The following is a 17,133-nucleotide window of genomic DNA, read 5'->3' as shown; positions in this document are numbered from 1 at the left end:
TCAGACATCCAGTCATTGCATCTGCAAATTTATTTCATCTCTTCCAATATTTATCTCTGTAGTTCTTTCTTCTCGTCTAATTGTATTGGCTAGTACCTCTAGAGTGAAAAGTTGGTAAAGAGTGGGTATTCTTGTCTATGTCCTGACTTGAGCGGGAGTACTTTTAGGGTTTCCGCACTAAGCAGTAAGTCATGGCTTTTGGGTTGAGGTAGGGGTATGTGTGTGTGTGTGTATGTTTGTAGGGCATAGTCTTTCTTATTTTAGTTTAAAAGAAAAAATCTATAATGCATGAGTTTTATCAAAAGCTTTTCAACATCACTGAAGATGATTATATTATTTGTCTCCTTAGGTCTAGTAATATAGTGTTTGTACTAGTAAATTCCTAATTTTGAACCATTGTTGCATTTCTAGAATAATGTAGTCACTAGATAAAGCTACTGGGATGAGTTGTTGCCGCTGCTTCTACCATTGTTCTTTTCCTAATTCGGGCCAGATTTTATCATCTTTGTTAAGGATTCTGTTGTCACTGTTGTGTTCCCCGAGACTTAAGATAAGTGCAAGTGGAAATTTGGAAGTCAAACTCAGAAAAGAAATTTTCTGTCGCCAGGCCATTTCCCCCACACACAAATAGAGGGTTTATCCTTTGTATTTTCTTATGCTTCACAAAATGCATCCAAATACTAGTCACAGGCTTTTCTTCCTTGATTTGACTATTTGCAATCAACACCTAGGTTTAATTTTTACCCTTGATTTCAGATCATATATTTCTACATTTTTAAAATAGTCACTTGTGGTCTACCCAGAAGTAACAATGATTGTATGATTTCTTACCTCTTAAGGTAGTAGGATTTTCTGGTTTTAATTTTGTTATCAGGCTGATTTACTGAATCCAAAGAATAGCTAATAGAATCTGATAGATTATAAGTTGTATTTTCAGACCTTGCTCAGTGCGTTATTGTGACTTTCTTCTTAGAAATGAAACACCACTATTTTTTCATTCCGGATAATATTAACTACATCCTCTCTTGTTTATTCCTTTGCAGACATAGTGAACTTTTTGCTTTAATTGAGCAACCCAGGCATGCCCCTCCTTAGGACTTCTGTTCCCTTTGTCTGGAATGCTCTCTAGTCAATATCTTCTTTTTAAGTCTTTGCTCAAATGTTACTTCACAAGTCAGGCCCACCCTGACTCTTCTATTTAAAATTCTAACCCCACCTCTGTGTTTGTGATATTCCTTTTCCAGATCTATTTTTCATAACACTTAACCACCTTTTAATATTCTGTATAGTTTACGTGTTTATTAAGTTTGTTTCTCCCATCCTTACTAAAATGTAACCTCTTCAAAGACAGGAATTTTTTTCCTGTTCTAAAAAATTATATCTATATTTTCCTTTTTAAAAAGCTAATATAGATCTCCAGTGCCTAAAACGATACCTGACACATAGGAACTGAATGAATGAATAAACTATCTTGAGGAGGGTCTTATTTATAAAGAACTCCCATTTAGGGTCAGAATAATCCCATGGGATATGCAAAGAAATGTAAATGATCCTTTAACTTCTAAATTTAATTAATTTAGGCTGTTTTTCTCCCTCCAGATTCATCGAAGCAAGAACAAATGGAAATTCTATTTGAAAGATGGTATTATGTGTTTTGGAGGGAGAGACTATGTATTTGCAAAAGCCGTTGGTGATGCAGAGTGGTAAAACTGATGAGCTCAGTACATCATTAAGATCAGTGGGACTATATCACATGTTGTTCACTGCATGGAATTTAATAAAATTATAATTCAGATGCAAATACAAATATACAGTTTTACATTTCTTTCATTTTACATTTCAAACTGTTTTAACAGGTTTTTATTTTTTAACCCCCATTGTCTATACCATTACAAAGCGTAGATGTATCGGGTGTGATGTAGCATGAAAAAATGTCATATTTCTTTAATTTTGAAGTAAAATTTAAATCAGACTCCAGTTCCCCTTCATGGTGAAGTCAGTATCAATTATTAGATTGGGGCTGGTGTTCTTCCCACCTCTCACCAAACCGTGTTACAAAAGACCCTGGAGACTAACACAATATTGTAAAGCAGCTATACTCCAATTAAAAAATAATCATATTTGAAAAAAAAAAGGATCCTGGAGAGTCTTATAAGTAGCAGGATTTTAAGAAGGCTTCTCTGGATCTTCGGTCTACGCTTATCACCAGCAGTATGCTGATTGTGCAAGCCCAGGTGGTTCCTTGGAGGCAGATGCCTCGGTTGAGCTCATACTAAACATGAAAATAGTTGCCGAGGCCAGGATCCCTAGAGCCAAGGATGAGCCTTTCTGGGTCTATCATGTGGCCAGGCATTCTTCTTTGTACCTGCTATTTCCCTGGGGAACTGTAGGGAGTGGGTTAGGTTCCCATTCTAATTCTTGTTACTTTATACTTCTGTCCTCTTCCCTCTTTCCCTATTTTTTTTTTTCTATTTTTCTTACCGTTGAAGACCCCTTTGCAGAGTCTTTACCCCTCAAAGATACTGTCTCTCTTCTTTCTTCCCAACAGGGAATTCCCTCACTGAGTTTAGGTTTTCTAAAACAAAAGTCAAGAAGAGACGTTCTGTTTAGAAACCTTCTGCTTAGGTGAGAATCTCATTTGAAAAGAGAAGACCTGGATAACTCTTAAGACCAGGGAGAGAAAACAAAATGTAAAATGCAAATAGCACCGTTTTCCTACACCAATGAAAATAAAGCATATTAGTAACCTATTCTGTAATACTCTTTTCCTTGGTAGACTCAAATTCCTCAAAGGAACGTTTTGTCCATCATTCTGCTTCTTTTAGTGGGTGGAGTACACATGGTATCCAAGTCTAGGATCCCTGTTTTGGCCCTGAATGGTGTTCGCCAGAGTAGTAATTCTCTCACAAAAAGCAGTTCTGGGATTGAGTGGGTTATGGTCTGTGAAAGCTCCTTGAGGGTTAGGTACCTGGATCTGGCTGGGCACAGGGTGAATTCCCCATTTCTTTTTCAGAGGCAACCCCACTTGGAGGGTTTAATTTATTCCAACACTTGTTCTGTTCTACCCAAGGGACTCAGCTACTGTTAGGTCTTCTCAAAATCTGGATAAATCTTATCTGGGTCATGGACAACATGAGTGGGACACTGTCTTTGGCCTAAAGTTGGCAACTGCATGAGGATTCAGTTAGTACTAGTGAGTGAGCTGGTCCCCTCTCCAGATTCTCCAGCTATGCCTTCTTCATCCTCAGAGTGACTGTCCACCACCACCACTGCTATTCCAAATCCTTTTCCGTCTCTTGAGAACTCCCAGGAACTATGGGTTCCCTCATGGATGTTGCCTACCATGAAATGTTCATCTTTTCTACATGGGAGGCAAATGAGGGCACTTATTCTTTGTGTCATTGCTGAAATGTACCCCCTCCAGTGTTGAGGAGGGGGTACACTTTCTATTCTTCTTCCTGCTTTTTTTTTCCCAGGCTCACCGGGTCACCCTGTGTTAACTGCTGAATTTGTTGACAAGGTGCATTCACTTGGAAATTGGGGTTTAATGTGCTGGTTTAAGTGTTTGGGAGAGGCAATAATAGTTTCTAAAATTCCTTTCCTCCTCTCCACTGTGAATTTTAAATTCTCACTTTGCTTTAGTGATTAAAAAAAAATTATATCACAAATACTACTATATTGCCATCTTTATGTGGTACATTTTATCAGAGAAAAAAAGTCACTGTCCTATTTGTGTGTCCCTCCTATATTTGATTCTATTCTGTTACATTACAGAAAACTTTTTGATGGTATTGGCCCACTAAGTTGATTTCACTACCTACTGATGGGTCATGACTCACAGTTAAAAATATTTTTAGCCCATGTGCCAAAGATAAAGTGAGACAAATCTTAATCCATTTTGAAAGAGTAGATTGTACTTTAAGTCCTGCAGGTTGGTGGAGTTTACCTGAGACTTGGCTTTAATGTGATACTACTTTTACTTTCAGGAACCTCTTTATCATGTCCAAGCTTAACATTTCTTGTTGCATATTTTAACAAAATATCATAAAGTAAGTTATATGTTCTTATAAATACAATAACTTGGCAAAGGTCATCCTACATCATGTTATAGGTGGTGAATGTCTCTGTGAAAGAAGTTAGTTTGTTGTGTTAAATGAAATTTATGTAAGTATCATGTATAGTAATTTCCTAACGCAAACTTTTTCTCATGCATGCATCCTGCAGTGCTTTTTTAACATACTTTCCACCTCTCCCTGTAGGCTAAGAAGATCTTGAGTTTGCACAGTCTCTTAAGGACTGACCAACTGACCTTGCCTGGATTACCTTCTTTACCTATTTTATTCAGTGTGCTATAATATGTGTAAAAGATTATCTGTTACAGCTCAGACTTCATAGGGCAATGAGATTCCAGTTCTGGCTGAGGCACTCAGTTGAAGTCATTTAAGTTGTGTAGCCAAACTAATAACTTAGAATGAATAGCAAAGGTTAATTGGGTGGCGAGCAGGGGAATTTAGTGGGGGAATTTCTTTTGACTCTTGTTAGTAGGTTAATGCCGTGCTGTTTTTCACGTAAATATACTCTGAGCTAGGTGGAAATTTTACTATTTGTAACTAGAAAGCTAAATTATAAATTGGTAGCTCGTGGTAATAACTCTTAGGAAGCGACTTGATATTAATAAAAATATTGCACATTTTGAAGAAAAGATTCTTTCCAATTGTGAACACATTTATTGAAATCTTAGTGACATAAAGATTCTTAATTTACACGTGGGCTTATTAATACATTTTTGAGGAAACTAAAACCAGGCCCTTTATAGCAAATGTTACAACATTTGGACAAAATGCCTTTTAAAAATATTTTGTAAGTTTAGATGAGCTACTCCAAATTAACTCTTTTTAGTCATTTTGCAACCTACAAGTGATAACGTCAAACGTGGTAAAAAAAAAAAATACATGATAGAAATATAAATTTCTTGAGCATTTGATGTTTTTATGATTTATGTATGAGAGATTACACAGATTAGGAACATACACACTTTCTGTGAGACCATCTCATAAGGAAAATGCTTCTTAACAAGGATTGTTTTATATTTCAGTTATAAAAGTGAATCAGCTAAAAATATTAATCACCTCATGTGCAAGACTAGGATAGATATAGTAGGAGAAATGAAGAAGTAGGAGATGAGTATATCACTAAAGGAATTTATAAGGTAGGTGAAATAAGAGATATACATGTAAAGATAATACCAGCAGTGTAGAACAAAAAATATGTGATACAGGTGACAGGTACTAAAGAAGTCTAAAGAGATAAACCATTGTGGGTTACATATTTATTATTTATGCCCTGCTTTATTTGAAGTAAAGGCAGTGTCTTGACTATAGTGGATCAGGGAGGGAGTGGATTAAGAAGAATTTGATAAGATAAACCTGTAGCTAAGGTCTTAAAGAATGCAGGAGGAGGACAGGTAAGGAAGAAGGTGTGCCAGATGGTAAGAGTGGCACAGGCACCAGCATGGAGATGCATAGCTAGGGAAAAGTAATTGGAACAACTTGTTTCATGTAAAAAAACAGGAGATAAAGTGAGCAAACTTGAGGGTGGATTCTGGAGCTCTTTGAATGTTAGGCTAGGAGCTAAAATTTATAGGTAATGGTGAGCTGCTCAGAATTTTTGGCAGGTGTGTAATAAGATGAGATAGCACTTTAGGATGATTAATCAGTGGTGGTGGGGATGCGAGCATGGACATGGGAAAGGTTGGATATGAATAAAAATGAGGGAGGTGTAGTAATACTCCAGAGGTAAGGGGAAATGGCCTGAGATGTGGGCATGGTGGTAGGGAAGCAAAATAAAGAACTGATGTGGAAGACAATTGAAAGGAATAATTAGTGAATGAAAGGATGTGAGAATGAGGAAGACAGTACACTATGACTCTATATGTTAAAACTTAAATTATAATGTAGAAAATAAAGATCAGTATTTGTGGAAAAGGCTGTAAAAGTTGTTTTCAGAGTATGGGTACAAGTACCTTAGGCTCAAACAATAATTAAGAGTTCATAATTTAAAGTTTCTCCACAAGGTTATATTTTATTTTTTCTTTTGTTTTACGTTCTGTTTTCCTTGCTTAGTTGTTTTGGTTCTGTGATTGATTGTGAATCAAAAAGTTTATTGTGTGTGTATACAGCAACATGACTAATTAGCGTTCTCTCATATCATTGAGACAAATTCTAGAACGCTGGCTTACAAGAGAGAGGACTGCATTTGAGTAAAGACAAGTAACTAGTTGTGGAGTAGAAAAGTCAGAAATATAAAAAACACATTACAGAGAAGAGATTTTATAAAGTTTATACTTTTTTATCTATTTTGAATTATTTTACAAAATGGCATAATGATTGAAAGCAGACTCAATGTTTGGAGAGTCTAGTTATGCCTACACATTTATTTAATAAATGCCAAAGCAGAGCTAAAAACTGGAAATAGGCCAGATATCCACTGATAAGAAAATGGAAAACAGTGTTATATTCATACAGTGGGATACTATTCATCAATGAAAAAGGAATGAACTACTAATTCAAGCAGCAGCAGTGATGAATAGCAAAAACGTTGTATTGAGTCAAAGAGCCTTACACAGAAGAGTATAAACTGTATGATTCTATTTATATGAAGTTCTAGAGCAGACAAGAATTAATCTATGGGGGAAAAAATCATAACCATTATTACCCCTGTAGGGTAGGGGTGAGGGGTTAATTAAGAAGGGGCATGAGGAAACTTTCTGGGGTGAGTGTTCTATATCTTCATGGAGGTTTTGGGTGTCTACCTTTCTCAAAATGCATTAGATGGTATGCTTACGATTTGTCCATTTCACCATATGTAAATTTTACCTTAAAAATGTAGACAAATACTAAACTTTGGTTAATGATAAGCATGCTGAAGCGTTTAAAGGCTGACAGTTACTGAGGTCTGCAACTTAAAATGCATCAGGAATGGATGGATAAATACTGGTAGATAGTTATATAGGTATGTTATGAAACCAATATAGTAAAATGTTGAATCTAAGTGTACAGGTGTGCACACACAATTATTTCAACTTTTCTTGTGTTGGAAAATGTTGGGGGAAATTGAAAGAACTTTGAACACATATTAAACCTTTAGATGACTATGATTTACCAGTATGGGAGGCAGTAGAACACAGTGGTTAAGAGGCTGGGGTCCTGAATCAGAACTTTGAGTTTGAATCCCATTAGTTGAATCTTTTATTAGTTTTGAGAACTTGGGAAAATTGTAATAGGTTTTCCTCTATTATAAAATGTGAATAATATCTTCATCATAGAGTTTTATGAAGATTAAATGGGTTAAATTATATAAAATACTTATCAACATGTTTGGCATATAATAAACTTTCATTAAGTTACTTTAAAGTGTCAGAAGAACTTACAAAAAACACTGCAATTAAAACCATAATTTCATTGTACTATAAGAGTCAATTCTGATAAATAAAAATACCTTTAGCAAATATTGGATGTATTTTTCTATACCCTCAAAGATAGAAATGATGAAAGTTAATATTTAAAAATATTTAAATACTTTCTTTTACTTCCATAAAAGATAGGGCCCTAGAAAGAAAAAAAAAATTTTTTTCCCTTATTGATTTTATAACTTCAGTGTAATTCAGCACATTTGTTGGATACTATTGCCGAGATCCTGAGCTAGGAGACGGAAACAAAATTGAGACAGGGTTCCTACCCACAAGGAGTTTACAGTATACTGTTTAATGCTTCATTGCTCTTTAGAGACTAAACACCAAACCAACAGGCTGAAATGTGCCTTCAGATGCTAACTTTACTTTAAATAGTAGAACCTAGATGGGATAGATAAACATCTTTAGGACAGCACTATCCAATAGAACTTTCTGTGATGATGAAACTGTTCTGTGTATGTGCTGTCTAATAGGATAACCACTGATCGTGTGTGGCTATTGAGCATTTGAAATGGGGCTAGTGCAACTGAGAAACTACATTTTTAATTTCATTTTAAGTTAGCTACATGTGTCTGGTGGGTACCAGATTGAACAGTTCATCTCTAGAGTGTATTTCTCAAGCTATCTGATGAAAAGAACAAGTTATTTTAAACTTCAAATGTTATGGACTAACATTTTTATAAAATGCAATAAAAATTATTGCAATGACAAAATGAGAAAAAATTAAAGACATGCAAAATATCACCTCATTTTAAGAATATTAGATTCAACCGACATAAAATTACTCTGCCAAAATTGCTGTAAAAGTTTCTAAACACTCTCAACTTCTGTATGGTTATGTGCCAGTGACGCATAGTTTTTAGACTGGCAATGGTCATAGACCACACTTTGAGCTAGGAAGAGGTCTTTTTTTGCCTAATGTGCCTAACATAATTTCCTGAAATCAGCTCTTTGTTAAAATTACTGGTACAGATAATTTTTTAACATATTTAAGTATAATTCAGTAATGTGGTTACTGATATAACAGTTAACACTCCTTACAGCAAGTCTTGTCCAGGACCGCTGAATATTGACATTGTAATGTGGTCACTTTCAGGGTAGACTGGGAAGGCTTATTTGATCCAGTGAAGCCATTTTTGCAGTTGGAGGTATAAGCTGAAAAATCCTTCCTCCTATAAAGTTCAGCTCGATATTTACAGCAGCCAAATTTGCTCAGCAACAGAAAGAAATCCCTTCGGAATGCCTTTGTGAAAATTGCGTACAGAAACGGATTGGCACACGAATTGACAGGATAAAAAAGAACCAGTAAAACCTTAGAGTTGGTTACTGTAATAAGGGGCACTTTGAAGGCAGCTGAGATGGCAAAGAAAGAGATTGGTGCCATGCAGGTGAAATCGGTGAAGATGAGGACTGCCATTTTCTTAGCAATCTTTGTATCTTTGTTAGTAGCCATCAGGTCCGGATTTTGAACTGCAAAATAAATTTTAATGTAGCAAGCACAGATGATGATGAAGGCCACCACGTTGAACATCAGCATGGTTAATATGTAGACCTGTGAGAGAGTGGTTTCCACATCCATGGGGAGGCAAATGCTGACCTTCATGTAACTGCTGACACCCACAAGAGGCAACATGGCGATTAGAGTAGAAAAGAGCCATCCTCCAAGCATAATCGGAATAGCATGTTTTAATCGCAGCTTTTGGTCCAGCTGAATAGCATAGGTGATGGTGTGCCATCTTTCTAGTGTGATGACTGTGAGGGTGTAGACGGAAAGTTCACTCGCAAATACGGTGAAGAAGCCAGCAGCGCTACATCCACTCCCTGTCTGCCAATCTATGGCATGGTTATAATACTGGCCTTTGGTTTGGGCATCAACTGAGGCAATGAGTAGCAGGTAGAGCCCCATGCAGAAGTCTGCAAAGGAGAGGTTGCACATGAGAAAGCGGGGCACTGTCAGTTTATAACGACTGGTCAGGAGAACAAAGAGGACAGTCACATTTCCCGTGATGGCTAAAATATTAATCAGCCAAATCAGTACTCTAAGGAAGTCATAGCCCATAATATCTTCACAGGGATTAAAAGCATCTGGTTCAGGAGCACATTGGAGTGTCTTGGGTAAGCAGAAACCATAGTCATAATCCCAGCCACTCAGTTCGCTCTCAGCAAAGATGGCAGAATAACTGTAAGAAGAATAGTTTGGCTCAATGTAAACTTAGACTTTTTATGATTCTGGGTATTGAAAATATTCAGCAATCATCCGTAGTGTTTTTTTAAGGGAAATAAACAAAAAGCAAACAAAGTCACAACAGCCTTAGTCTTACATTTATTTATCTGAGAACTCGGAATTGATGTAGGATTTCCTTAAGAAGGGAATGAAAAGCCATTTAGACTTTTTTTTTAATATGTAGATTTTACACAATGATGCAAAGACTTAATGAAGCTGTTTGCAGAGGATGATTTTCTTTGGAAAACAAATCTAGAGACATAATCTTGCTTGCTCAATGTAAAAGAACCCTTTCTTGACATTTTCTTAACTATTTATCTCCTTTAGTTGTCAACCAAACTGTTACCAAGCTGTCTGTCTGTAGTAGAACACAAATGGGATTGGAAGGCTCACATCGTTAAAGATCACCAGCTACTGAAGGACACGCTTGCACTTAAGTCCCTGGCTAGTCAGATAGGCCAGTTGAGAAATAGAAACCAAGGGTAGGTTGCTCGATAGAAATTTAGGAGCAGAGGAAGAATAGAGTCATGAACAATAGGAAGAAATAGTTTTAAATAGATATTTCTTACAGTATGAGTCAAATTCAGAGAGTGGATTGAAGAGGGGCTCTGTCCCTAGAGAAGGAATAGTCCCACCTCCGCCACTCCCTTACTCCCAACCACACTGGCTACTGCTTGAGTTCAGATTTTCATTTTCTCTTAAGGGACAATTACATTAGTTTTCTTCCTGGCATCCTTCCTCTAGTTTTAGCCCTCTTCTAGTGCATCTGTATATTCCTTCTGTATGGCCTTTCTTACGCACAAATATATTAATTCAAACATTTCCTAGATTCTCATTGGCTAGGGGATAAACTCCAGACTCCTTGTGATGACCTCTAAGTCTCTCCTTGATCTTCGTCCTTTCTCCTTCTCCAGTCTCATTTCTAAGAAGCAGTCGTGCTGCACAGTGCAGGACATGGGCTCTAAAGCAAGACTGCCTGGGTTCCAGCTTTTACTGGCTGTGTAAACCTGGGAGAGTTATTTTAACATCTCTGTACCTCAGATTCTTCATTTGCCAAGTAGGGATAATAATCATACCTCCCTCATTAGGGTTGTGCTAAGGATTAAATGTATTAACACATGTAGATTGTTCAGGATAATGCCTGACACCTATCAAGTGCTCAGTGACTGTTAGAGAGTCTCATAATTATCTCTTGCAAATCCCCTGTGCAACCAACCCTTTGGTCACATGAAACGACATGTGGCTCTCAGAATAAGTTCTACTGTTTCATCCCTTTGTATTTGAGTGTGCTGTTTCTTCTTCCCTTTCTTTCCTCATTTCTCTGGAGAATTCCTCCTGATCTTCAAAGATAAGCATCTCTATGAAGCCTTTCCTCTACACCTCTAAGGAGTTCATCACCCCTTCTCTCAGCCATGACTGCACTTAAGTACTATTGTAATTCTCAAACTAGATTGCCATTATGTGATGATGCATGTCTTCTTTCATAGTCTGTGAGGCTATTCTTTAATAGCCTCGAAGTCAGGGGATTAGGTCTTATTTATGTCTAAAATCTCAGTGCCTCACATAGTTTTAGCTCAATAAATGTTGAGCTATCCATTCAATAAATGTTTGTGGAATGAATAAACCAGGGTGATGCTGGCTTGGAAAGGAATTGAGAGGATACAGAGACAATGAATGATACAGTATGATGCATGTAGGCTTAACAAATTTTCTCTTTGCCCACAGTCGGCTAATACAATCTTGGGAGGTGGAGAAAGGGGCATAATTTTTCTGTCAGGGCCATTACAAATATGTATTTCACCTTAGAGTTCCTCACACATTAAAAGAGCATTTTTCTCTAGTCTTAAAACTTAGCTTCTCATTTTCTGTAGAAGGAAGTGTGTACCTAATACAGTGAGTGGATAAAATGATATATTTGAGCAATACAATTACCTAAGGGAAGAAACACATTTAAAAAAAAAAATGGAAAAGAAATCTATGACTGGGGACTCCAAAAACGTGCTAGCATATCATAGAAACCACACTGGAACTGGAGAAGTACTGCTGCCACACACAGGAGACCGCATAGGAACCTCACTTGTTTTATTATTAAATGTAAGTAGCACAGTTTGTCCTCATTCACATCAGCATAATTACCTAATTTTTAAATCTTTAAAGAGATATGGTGGTTATAAGAATGATGAGAGAAAATAGGTTTTTTCTTACCATTGGCAAGGTCCTTAAAGACCAGCTCATTGAACCCTTCATTTTATTGGTAAGGAGACCAAGATTAAAGGAGGTTAGTGACTTGCCTCAGGTCCCTCAGCACTAGGCACTAGTGGCAATGCTAGGTCTTCCTATGCATAGTCCAGGGGCCTTTCTTCTGCTTCACTATCTCTCAGTCAGTATTTTTCAAGGTGTGGTCCTTGGACCACCTGCATCAGAATCACCAGAGTCTTTGTTACAATGAAGATTCCTGGCTTTACTTCAGACCCTGAATCTAACTCTCCAGGGACAGAGCCCAGGAATCTGCATTTTAAGCAAGTTCCCCAGATGATTCCTACAAAATAATAGCCTTTATATTTAATCAGATGAAAACTTCCCAACTATTGCCGCTTTAGTTTCCCTTACTACTTTCCCCTTGTTAGAACTACTTCAGCTGCTATTAGAAGCACTAATTCAAAGCCACTAAAAATTCTGCCATGATTTCTGAATAAACTTGTATCACTGAGAGGTCAAACATGTTCCCTTGGATTTCCCTGGTGGCGCAGTGGTTAAGAATCCGCCTGCCAATGCAGGGGACGCGGCTTTGAGCCCCGGTCTGGGAAGATCCCACATGCTGCAGAGCAACTAAGCCTGTGGGCCACAACTACCGAGCCTGCACTCTAGAGCCTGTGAGCCACAACTACTGAGCCCGCATGCCACAACTACTGACACCTGCGCGCCTAGAGCCCGTGCTCCGCGACAAGAGAAGCCACCACAATGAGAAGCCCGCGCACCGCAATGAAGAGTAGCCCCCGCTCGCTGCAACTAGAGAAAGCCTGTGCGCAGCAACGAAGACCCAACACAGCCAAAAATAGATAAATAAATTAAAAAAAAAAAGTTCCCTTTCCCATTCCCCTGGTCCCTTGCTCTTTCTTGTTTTGCCCTACTGGGCGCACGTCTAGCAATTCTTCTCCTTGGTGGTTTGTCTTCAGACCAAAAACCTACCTGCTGCTACTTAACATGTGTCCTGGGATGGCTCCTGAGGGCAACAACATGACTGTTGACAAAACCCAGCATGGAGCTGTCTTTAGTACTGAAGGCTGTGCAGGGAGTGTGAATGGACTTGGATGGGCTTAGCAATATTGAATCAGAGGAAGGAGAAGCAGTAGCACCATTGCTCCAGTTACAATCAACAGGCAGGAGAAAAGACAGGGATTTTAGGAGGACAGTGGGGCCAACCATAGCAGTAAGGGCACCGTAATACCTTGGGGAGAGCAGATAAGATTTAGAGGCTGGCTCTAGAATTTCTAAACTCCAGGGACTCGGGAATAGCAATCTGGTGGGAAGGGAAGGAAGGGGACTTATCACACAAGATGCTTTCACAGGGAACACGCTCTTTTTACTTAGATTATGTGTTAATTTCAGGTAGTTTTGGGGATGCTGAAGATTAGAGGACTTGTTTTAAAACAGTGTTAGCATAGTAAACTCAAGGTTGGATGCTCAGTTTGAATGGCATGGAGTGGTAGGGGCTGATGGTTACTGAGACTGAAGTAAGTCTCCCCTTCCCCCATAACACCCCTTGATGGTACCATTGACTCTACCCAGAAGTGGTTTCCTATTAATGAGAAAAAAAAAAAAAGCCATATGGTTGCAAAAGAGTTATGTGGAAGGTGATGATGGAGAGTGTATTGAGAGAAAAGTAGGAATGGTGAGGAAAAGGAACGCTCGAGGATAGTTGGTGTCAGACCTAAATGAAGGAAAAAAGAAAAGAAGAATACAGGCTATAATATAAGGTACCCTCGATGCTGTCACAATCTTTAAAAGCTCCCTTCGCTCTCATGGTTCTGAAAGCCAAATGATATTTCTGCTGTCCCTTACAGTTAAGGAAAAAAGTCTCAAAAAAGATAAGTACTGCCCAGGGATACCTAGTGTTATAGGAACATTAATGCCAACAATTCATATCCATGGGACTTCCCTGGTGGTCCAATGGTTAAGACTTTGCCTTCCAATGCAGGGGGTATGGGGTTGATCCCTGGTCGAGGAGCTAAGATCCCACATGCCTTGTGGCCAAAAATCAAAACATAAAACAGAAGCAATATTGAAACAAATTCAATAAAGACTTTAAAAATGGTCCACATCAAAAAAAAAAAAATCTTAAAAAAAAAAGAATTCATATCCAACTCTGAGGAGCTCCGAAGCCCAGGATCCTCCTATCATATTACCCTGCTGACTCTATATATCTTGCAGATTGATAGGAAAAAAAGAGAAAAGAAAAGAAAAAGATGTAGAGGAGGGAATGGAGATTGGCAAGGTATCTTAGAAGGGCATCTGGTTTTGTAGCCTGAAGGACATGGGGGAGGGGATGGGAATGGAAGGGAAATAATAAAACTTCTAAATTGCAGTAAATGTGGCATAGGGACACTGGGATTATCTTTTGAGGCATGCTCTTTTACATTTTAAGGTATGTGAAGTGCCAAAGCAGCTGAAAAATGTTGAAAAAAATCAGTCAGTAGAATAGAAGTGGAACTCCTGTCTAGTGTGTGTCAGTGATAGTGTTAAGTCTGAATAATTCTAAGTTCCAGAGCATAATGATCAAGGTGGCCCAAGTCTCCTTGAAGGGAAGCGGCTACTTGTAGAAGCTGTGCCTGCAATCAGTTAATCTTTGTGGAATGCTGACCACATGACTAGTGAAAATCCTTACAAATGAGGCTATCATTAAAAAAGCTCTTAGTGACATCAAAATACCTGCAAATAAAATTTTAATTCCTGAAGAGAATTTAATGTAACTGTAGCATGAATATGTTTTTGTTTTTTTGTTTTTTTTGCTGTACGCGGGCCTCTCACTGTTGTGGCCTCTCCCGTTGGGGAGCACAGGCTCCAAATGTGCAGGCTCAGCGGCCATGGCTCACAGGCCCAGCCGCTCCGCGGCCTGTGGGATCCTCCCGGACCAGGGCACGAACCCGTGTCCCCTGCACTGGCAGGCAGACTCTCAACCACTGCGCCACCAGGGAAGCCCTAGGTATATTTTTTTAAAGTATTTATTTTTAACCAGTTGAAAGAGATAATTGATCAACTGGATGCCACTTGCAAAAAAACACACAAAAGAATCCCCATTTTAAAACTATAAAAAATGCTTTGCAAACATGCCCCCAACCAAGACTTTTATCAAAAGAAAATCCTTGGGGGGAGACCTTCAAGATGGCAGAGGGGTAAGACATGGAGATCACCTTCCTCCCCACAAATACGTCAGAAATACATCTACATGTGGAAAAACTCCTACAGAACACCTATTGAATGCTGGCAGAAGACCTCAGGCTTCCCAAAAGGCAAGAAACTCCCCCACGTACCTGGGTAGGGCAAAAGAAAAAAGAAAAAACAGAGACAAAGAATAGGGATGGGACCTGCACCTCTGGGAGGGAGCTGTGAAGGAGGAAAAGTTTCCACACACTAGGAAGCCCCTTCGTGGGCGGAGACGGGGTGGTGGCGGAGTGGGGAAGCTTCAGAGCCACGGAGGAATGCATAGCAACAGGGGTGCAGAGGGCAAAGCAGAGAGATTCCCACACAGAGGATCGGTGCCGACCAGCACTCACCAGCCTGAGAGACTTGTCTGCTCACCTGCTGGGGTGGGTGTGGGCTGGGAGCTGAGGCTCGGGCTTCCGAAGTCAGATCCCAGGGAGAGGACTGGGGTTGGCTGTGTGAACACAGCCTGAAGGGGACTAGCATGCCACAGCTAGCCGGGAGGGAGTCCAGGAAAAAGCCTGGAACTGCCTAAGAGACAAGAGACCATTGTTTCGGGGTGCGCAAGGAGAGCGGATTCGGAGTACCACCTAAAGGAGCTCCAGAGACGGGCACGAGCCGCGGCTATCAGCGTGGACATCAGAGACAGGCATGAGACGCTAAGGCTGCTTCTGCAGCCACCAAGAAGCCTGTGTGCAAACACAGGTCACTATCCACACCACCGCTTCTGGGAGCCTGTGCAGCCCACCACAGCCAGGGTCCCGTGATCCAGAAATGACTTCCCCGGGAGAACACACAGCGCACCTCAGGCTGTTGCAACATCACGTCGGCCTCTGCCACCACAGGCTCACCCCGCATTCCATACCCCTCCCTCCCCCTGGCCTGAGTGAGCCAGGGCCTCCTAGTCAGTGTTCCTTTAACCCCCTCCTGTCTGGACGAAGAACAGACACCAGAGGGTGACCTACATGCAGAGGCGGGGCAAAATCCAAAGCTGAACCCCAAGAGCTGTGCGAACAAAGAAGAGAAAGGGAAATTTCTCTGGGCAGCCTCAGGAGCAGTGGATTAAATCTCCACAATCAACTTGATGTACCCTGCATCTCTGGAATACCTGAATAGGCAATGAATCATCCCAAAATTGAGCCAGTGGACTTTGGGATCAACTGAAGACTTGGGGTTTGCTTTCTGCATCTAATTTGTTTCTGGTTTTATGTTTATCTCAGTCTGGTATTTAGAGCTTATTATCATTGAAGATTTGTTTATGGATTTGGTTGCTCTCTTCCTTTACTTTTTTATATGTATATATATATATTTTTTCCTCCTTTTTCTCTTTTTGTGAGTGTTTATATGTATGCTTCTTTGTGTGATTTTGTCTGTATAGGTTTGCTTTTACCATTTGTCCTAGTGTTCCATCTTTGTTTTTTGTTTTTTTTTTTGTGGTATGTGGGTCTGTCACTGTTGTGGCCTCTCCTGCTGCGGAGCACAGGCTCCGGACGCTCAGGCTTAGCAGCCATGGCTCATGGGCCTAGCCGCTCCATGGCATGTGGGATCCTCCTGGACCAGGGAACAAACCCGTGTCCCCTGCATCGGCAGGCGGACTCCCAGCCACTGTGCCACCAGGGAAGCCCCATCTGTCCTTTTTTTTAAGTATAGTTTTTAGTGCTTGTTATCATTGGTGGATTTGTTTACTGGTTAGGTTTCTCTCTTCTTTCTTTTCTTTCTTTTTATTACTTTTTTATTTTAATAATATTTTTTAATTTTAATAACTTTATTTTTTCTTTTTCTTTCTTTCTTTCTTTTTTTTCTCCCTTTTATCTGAGGCGTGTGGCTGACAGGATCTTGGGGCTCCGGCTGGGTGTCAGGCCTGAGCCTCTGAGGTGGGAGAGCCGAGTTCGGGACATTGGTCCACCAGAGACCTCCCGGCCCCACGTAATATCAATCCGGGAGAGCACTTCCAGAGATCTCTGTATCAATGCTAAGACCCAGCCCCACTTAACGACCAGCAAGCTCTAGTGCTGGA

The 17,133-nt window shown here is 39.7% G+C and overlaps 2 protein-coding genes across 4 annotated transcripts in view; one reads left to right on the top strand and one right to left on the bottom strand.

Moving 5' to 3' along the window:
- The window catches only part of GTF2A1L (general transcription factor IIA subunit 1 like), a 58,014-nt gene extending 56,307 nt beyond the window's left edge, over positions 1-1,707 (top strand). Inside the window, exon 8 of the mRNA XM_065890781.1 lies at positions 1,600-1,707. Coding sequence (XP_065746853.1) covers positions 1,600-1,707 — 108 coding nt within the window. The remainder of the gene's footprint in view (positions 1-1,599) is intronic.
- A 6,610-nt stretch (positions 1,708-8,317) lies between these two features.
- The window catches only part of LHCGR (luteinizing hormone/choriogonadotropin receptor), a 63,759-nt gene continuing 54,943 nt past the window's right edge, over positions 8,318-17,133 (bottom strand). The window contains exon 11 of one of the 3 annotated variants that reach the window (XM_065890990.1): positions 8,318-9,651. In XM_065890990.1, the coding sequence (XP_065747062.1) occupies positions 8,499-9,651 (1,153 nt within the window). In that variant the 3' untranslated portion in view covers positions 8,318-8,498. The remainder of the gene's footprint in view (positions 9,652-17,133) is intronic. The other 2 variants (XM_065890991.1, XM_065890992.1) reach the window with 2 other exon arrangements.

Source organism: Phocoena phocoena, chromosome 14, assembly GCF_963924675.1.
Source record: "Phocoena phocoena chromosome 14, mPhoPho1.1, whole genome shotgun sequence".
Classification (NCBI taxonomy): domain Eukaryota; kingdom Metazoa; phylum Chordata; class Mammalia; order Artiodactyla; family Phocoenidae; genus Phocoena; species Phocoena phocoena.
This window is presented reverse-complemented; position numbering and strand designations above follow the sequence as displayed.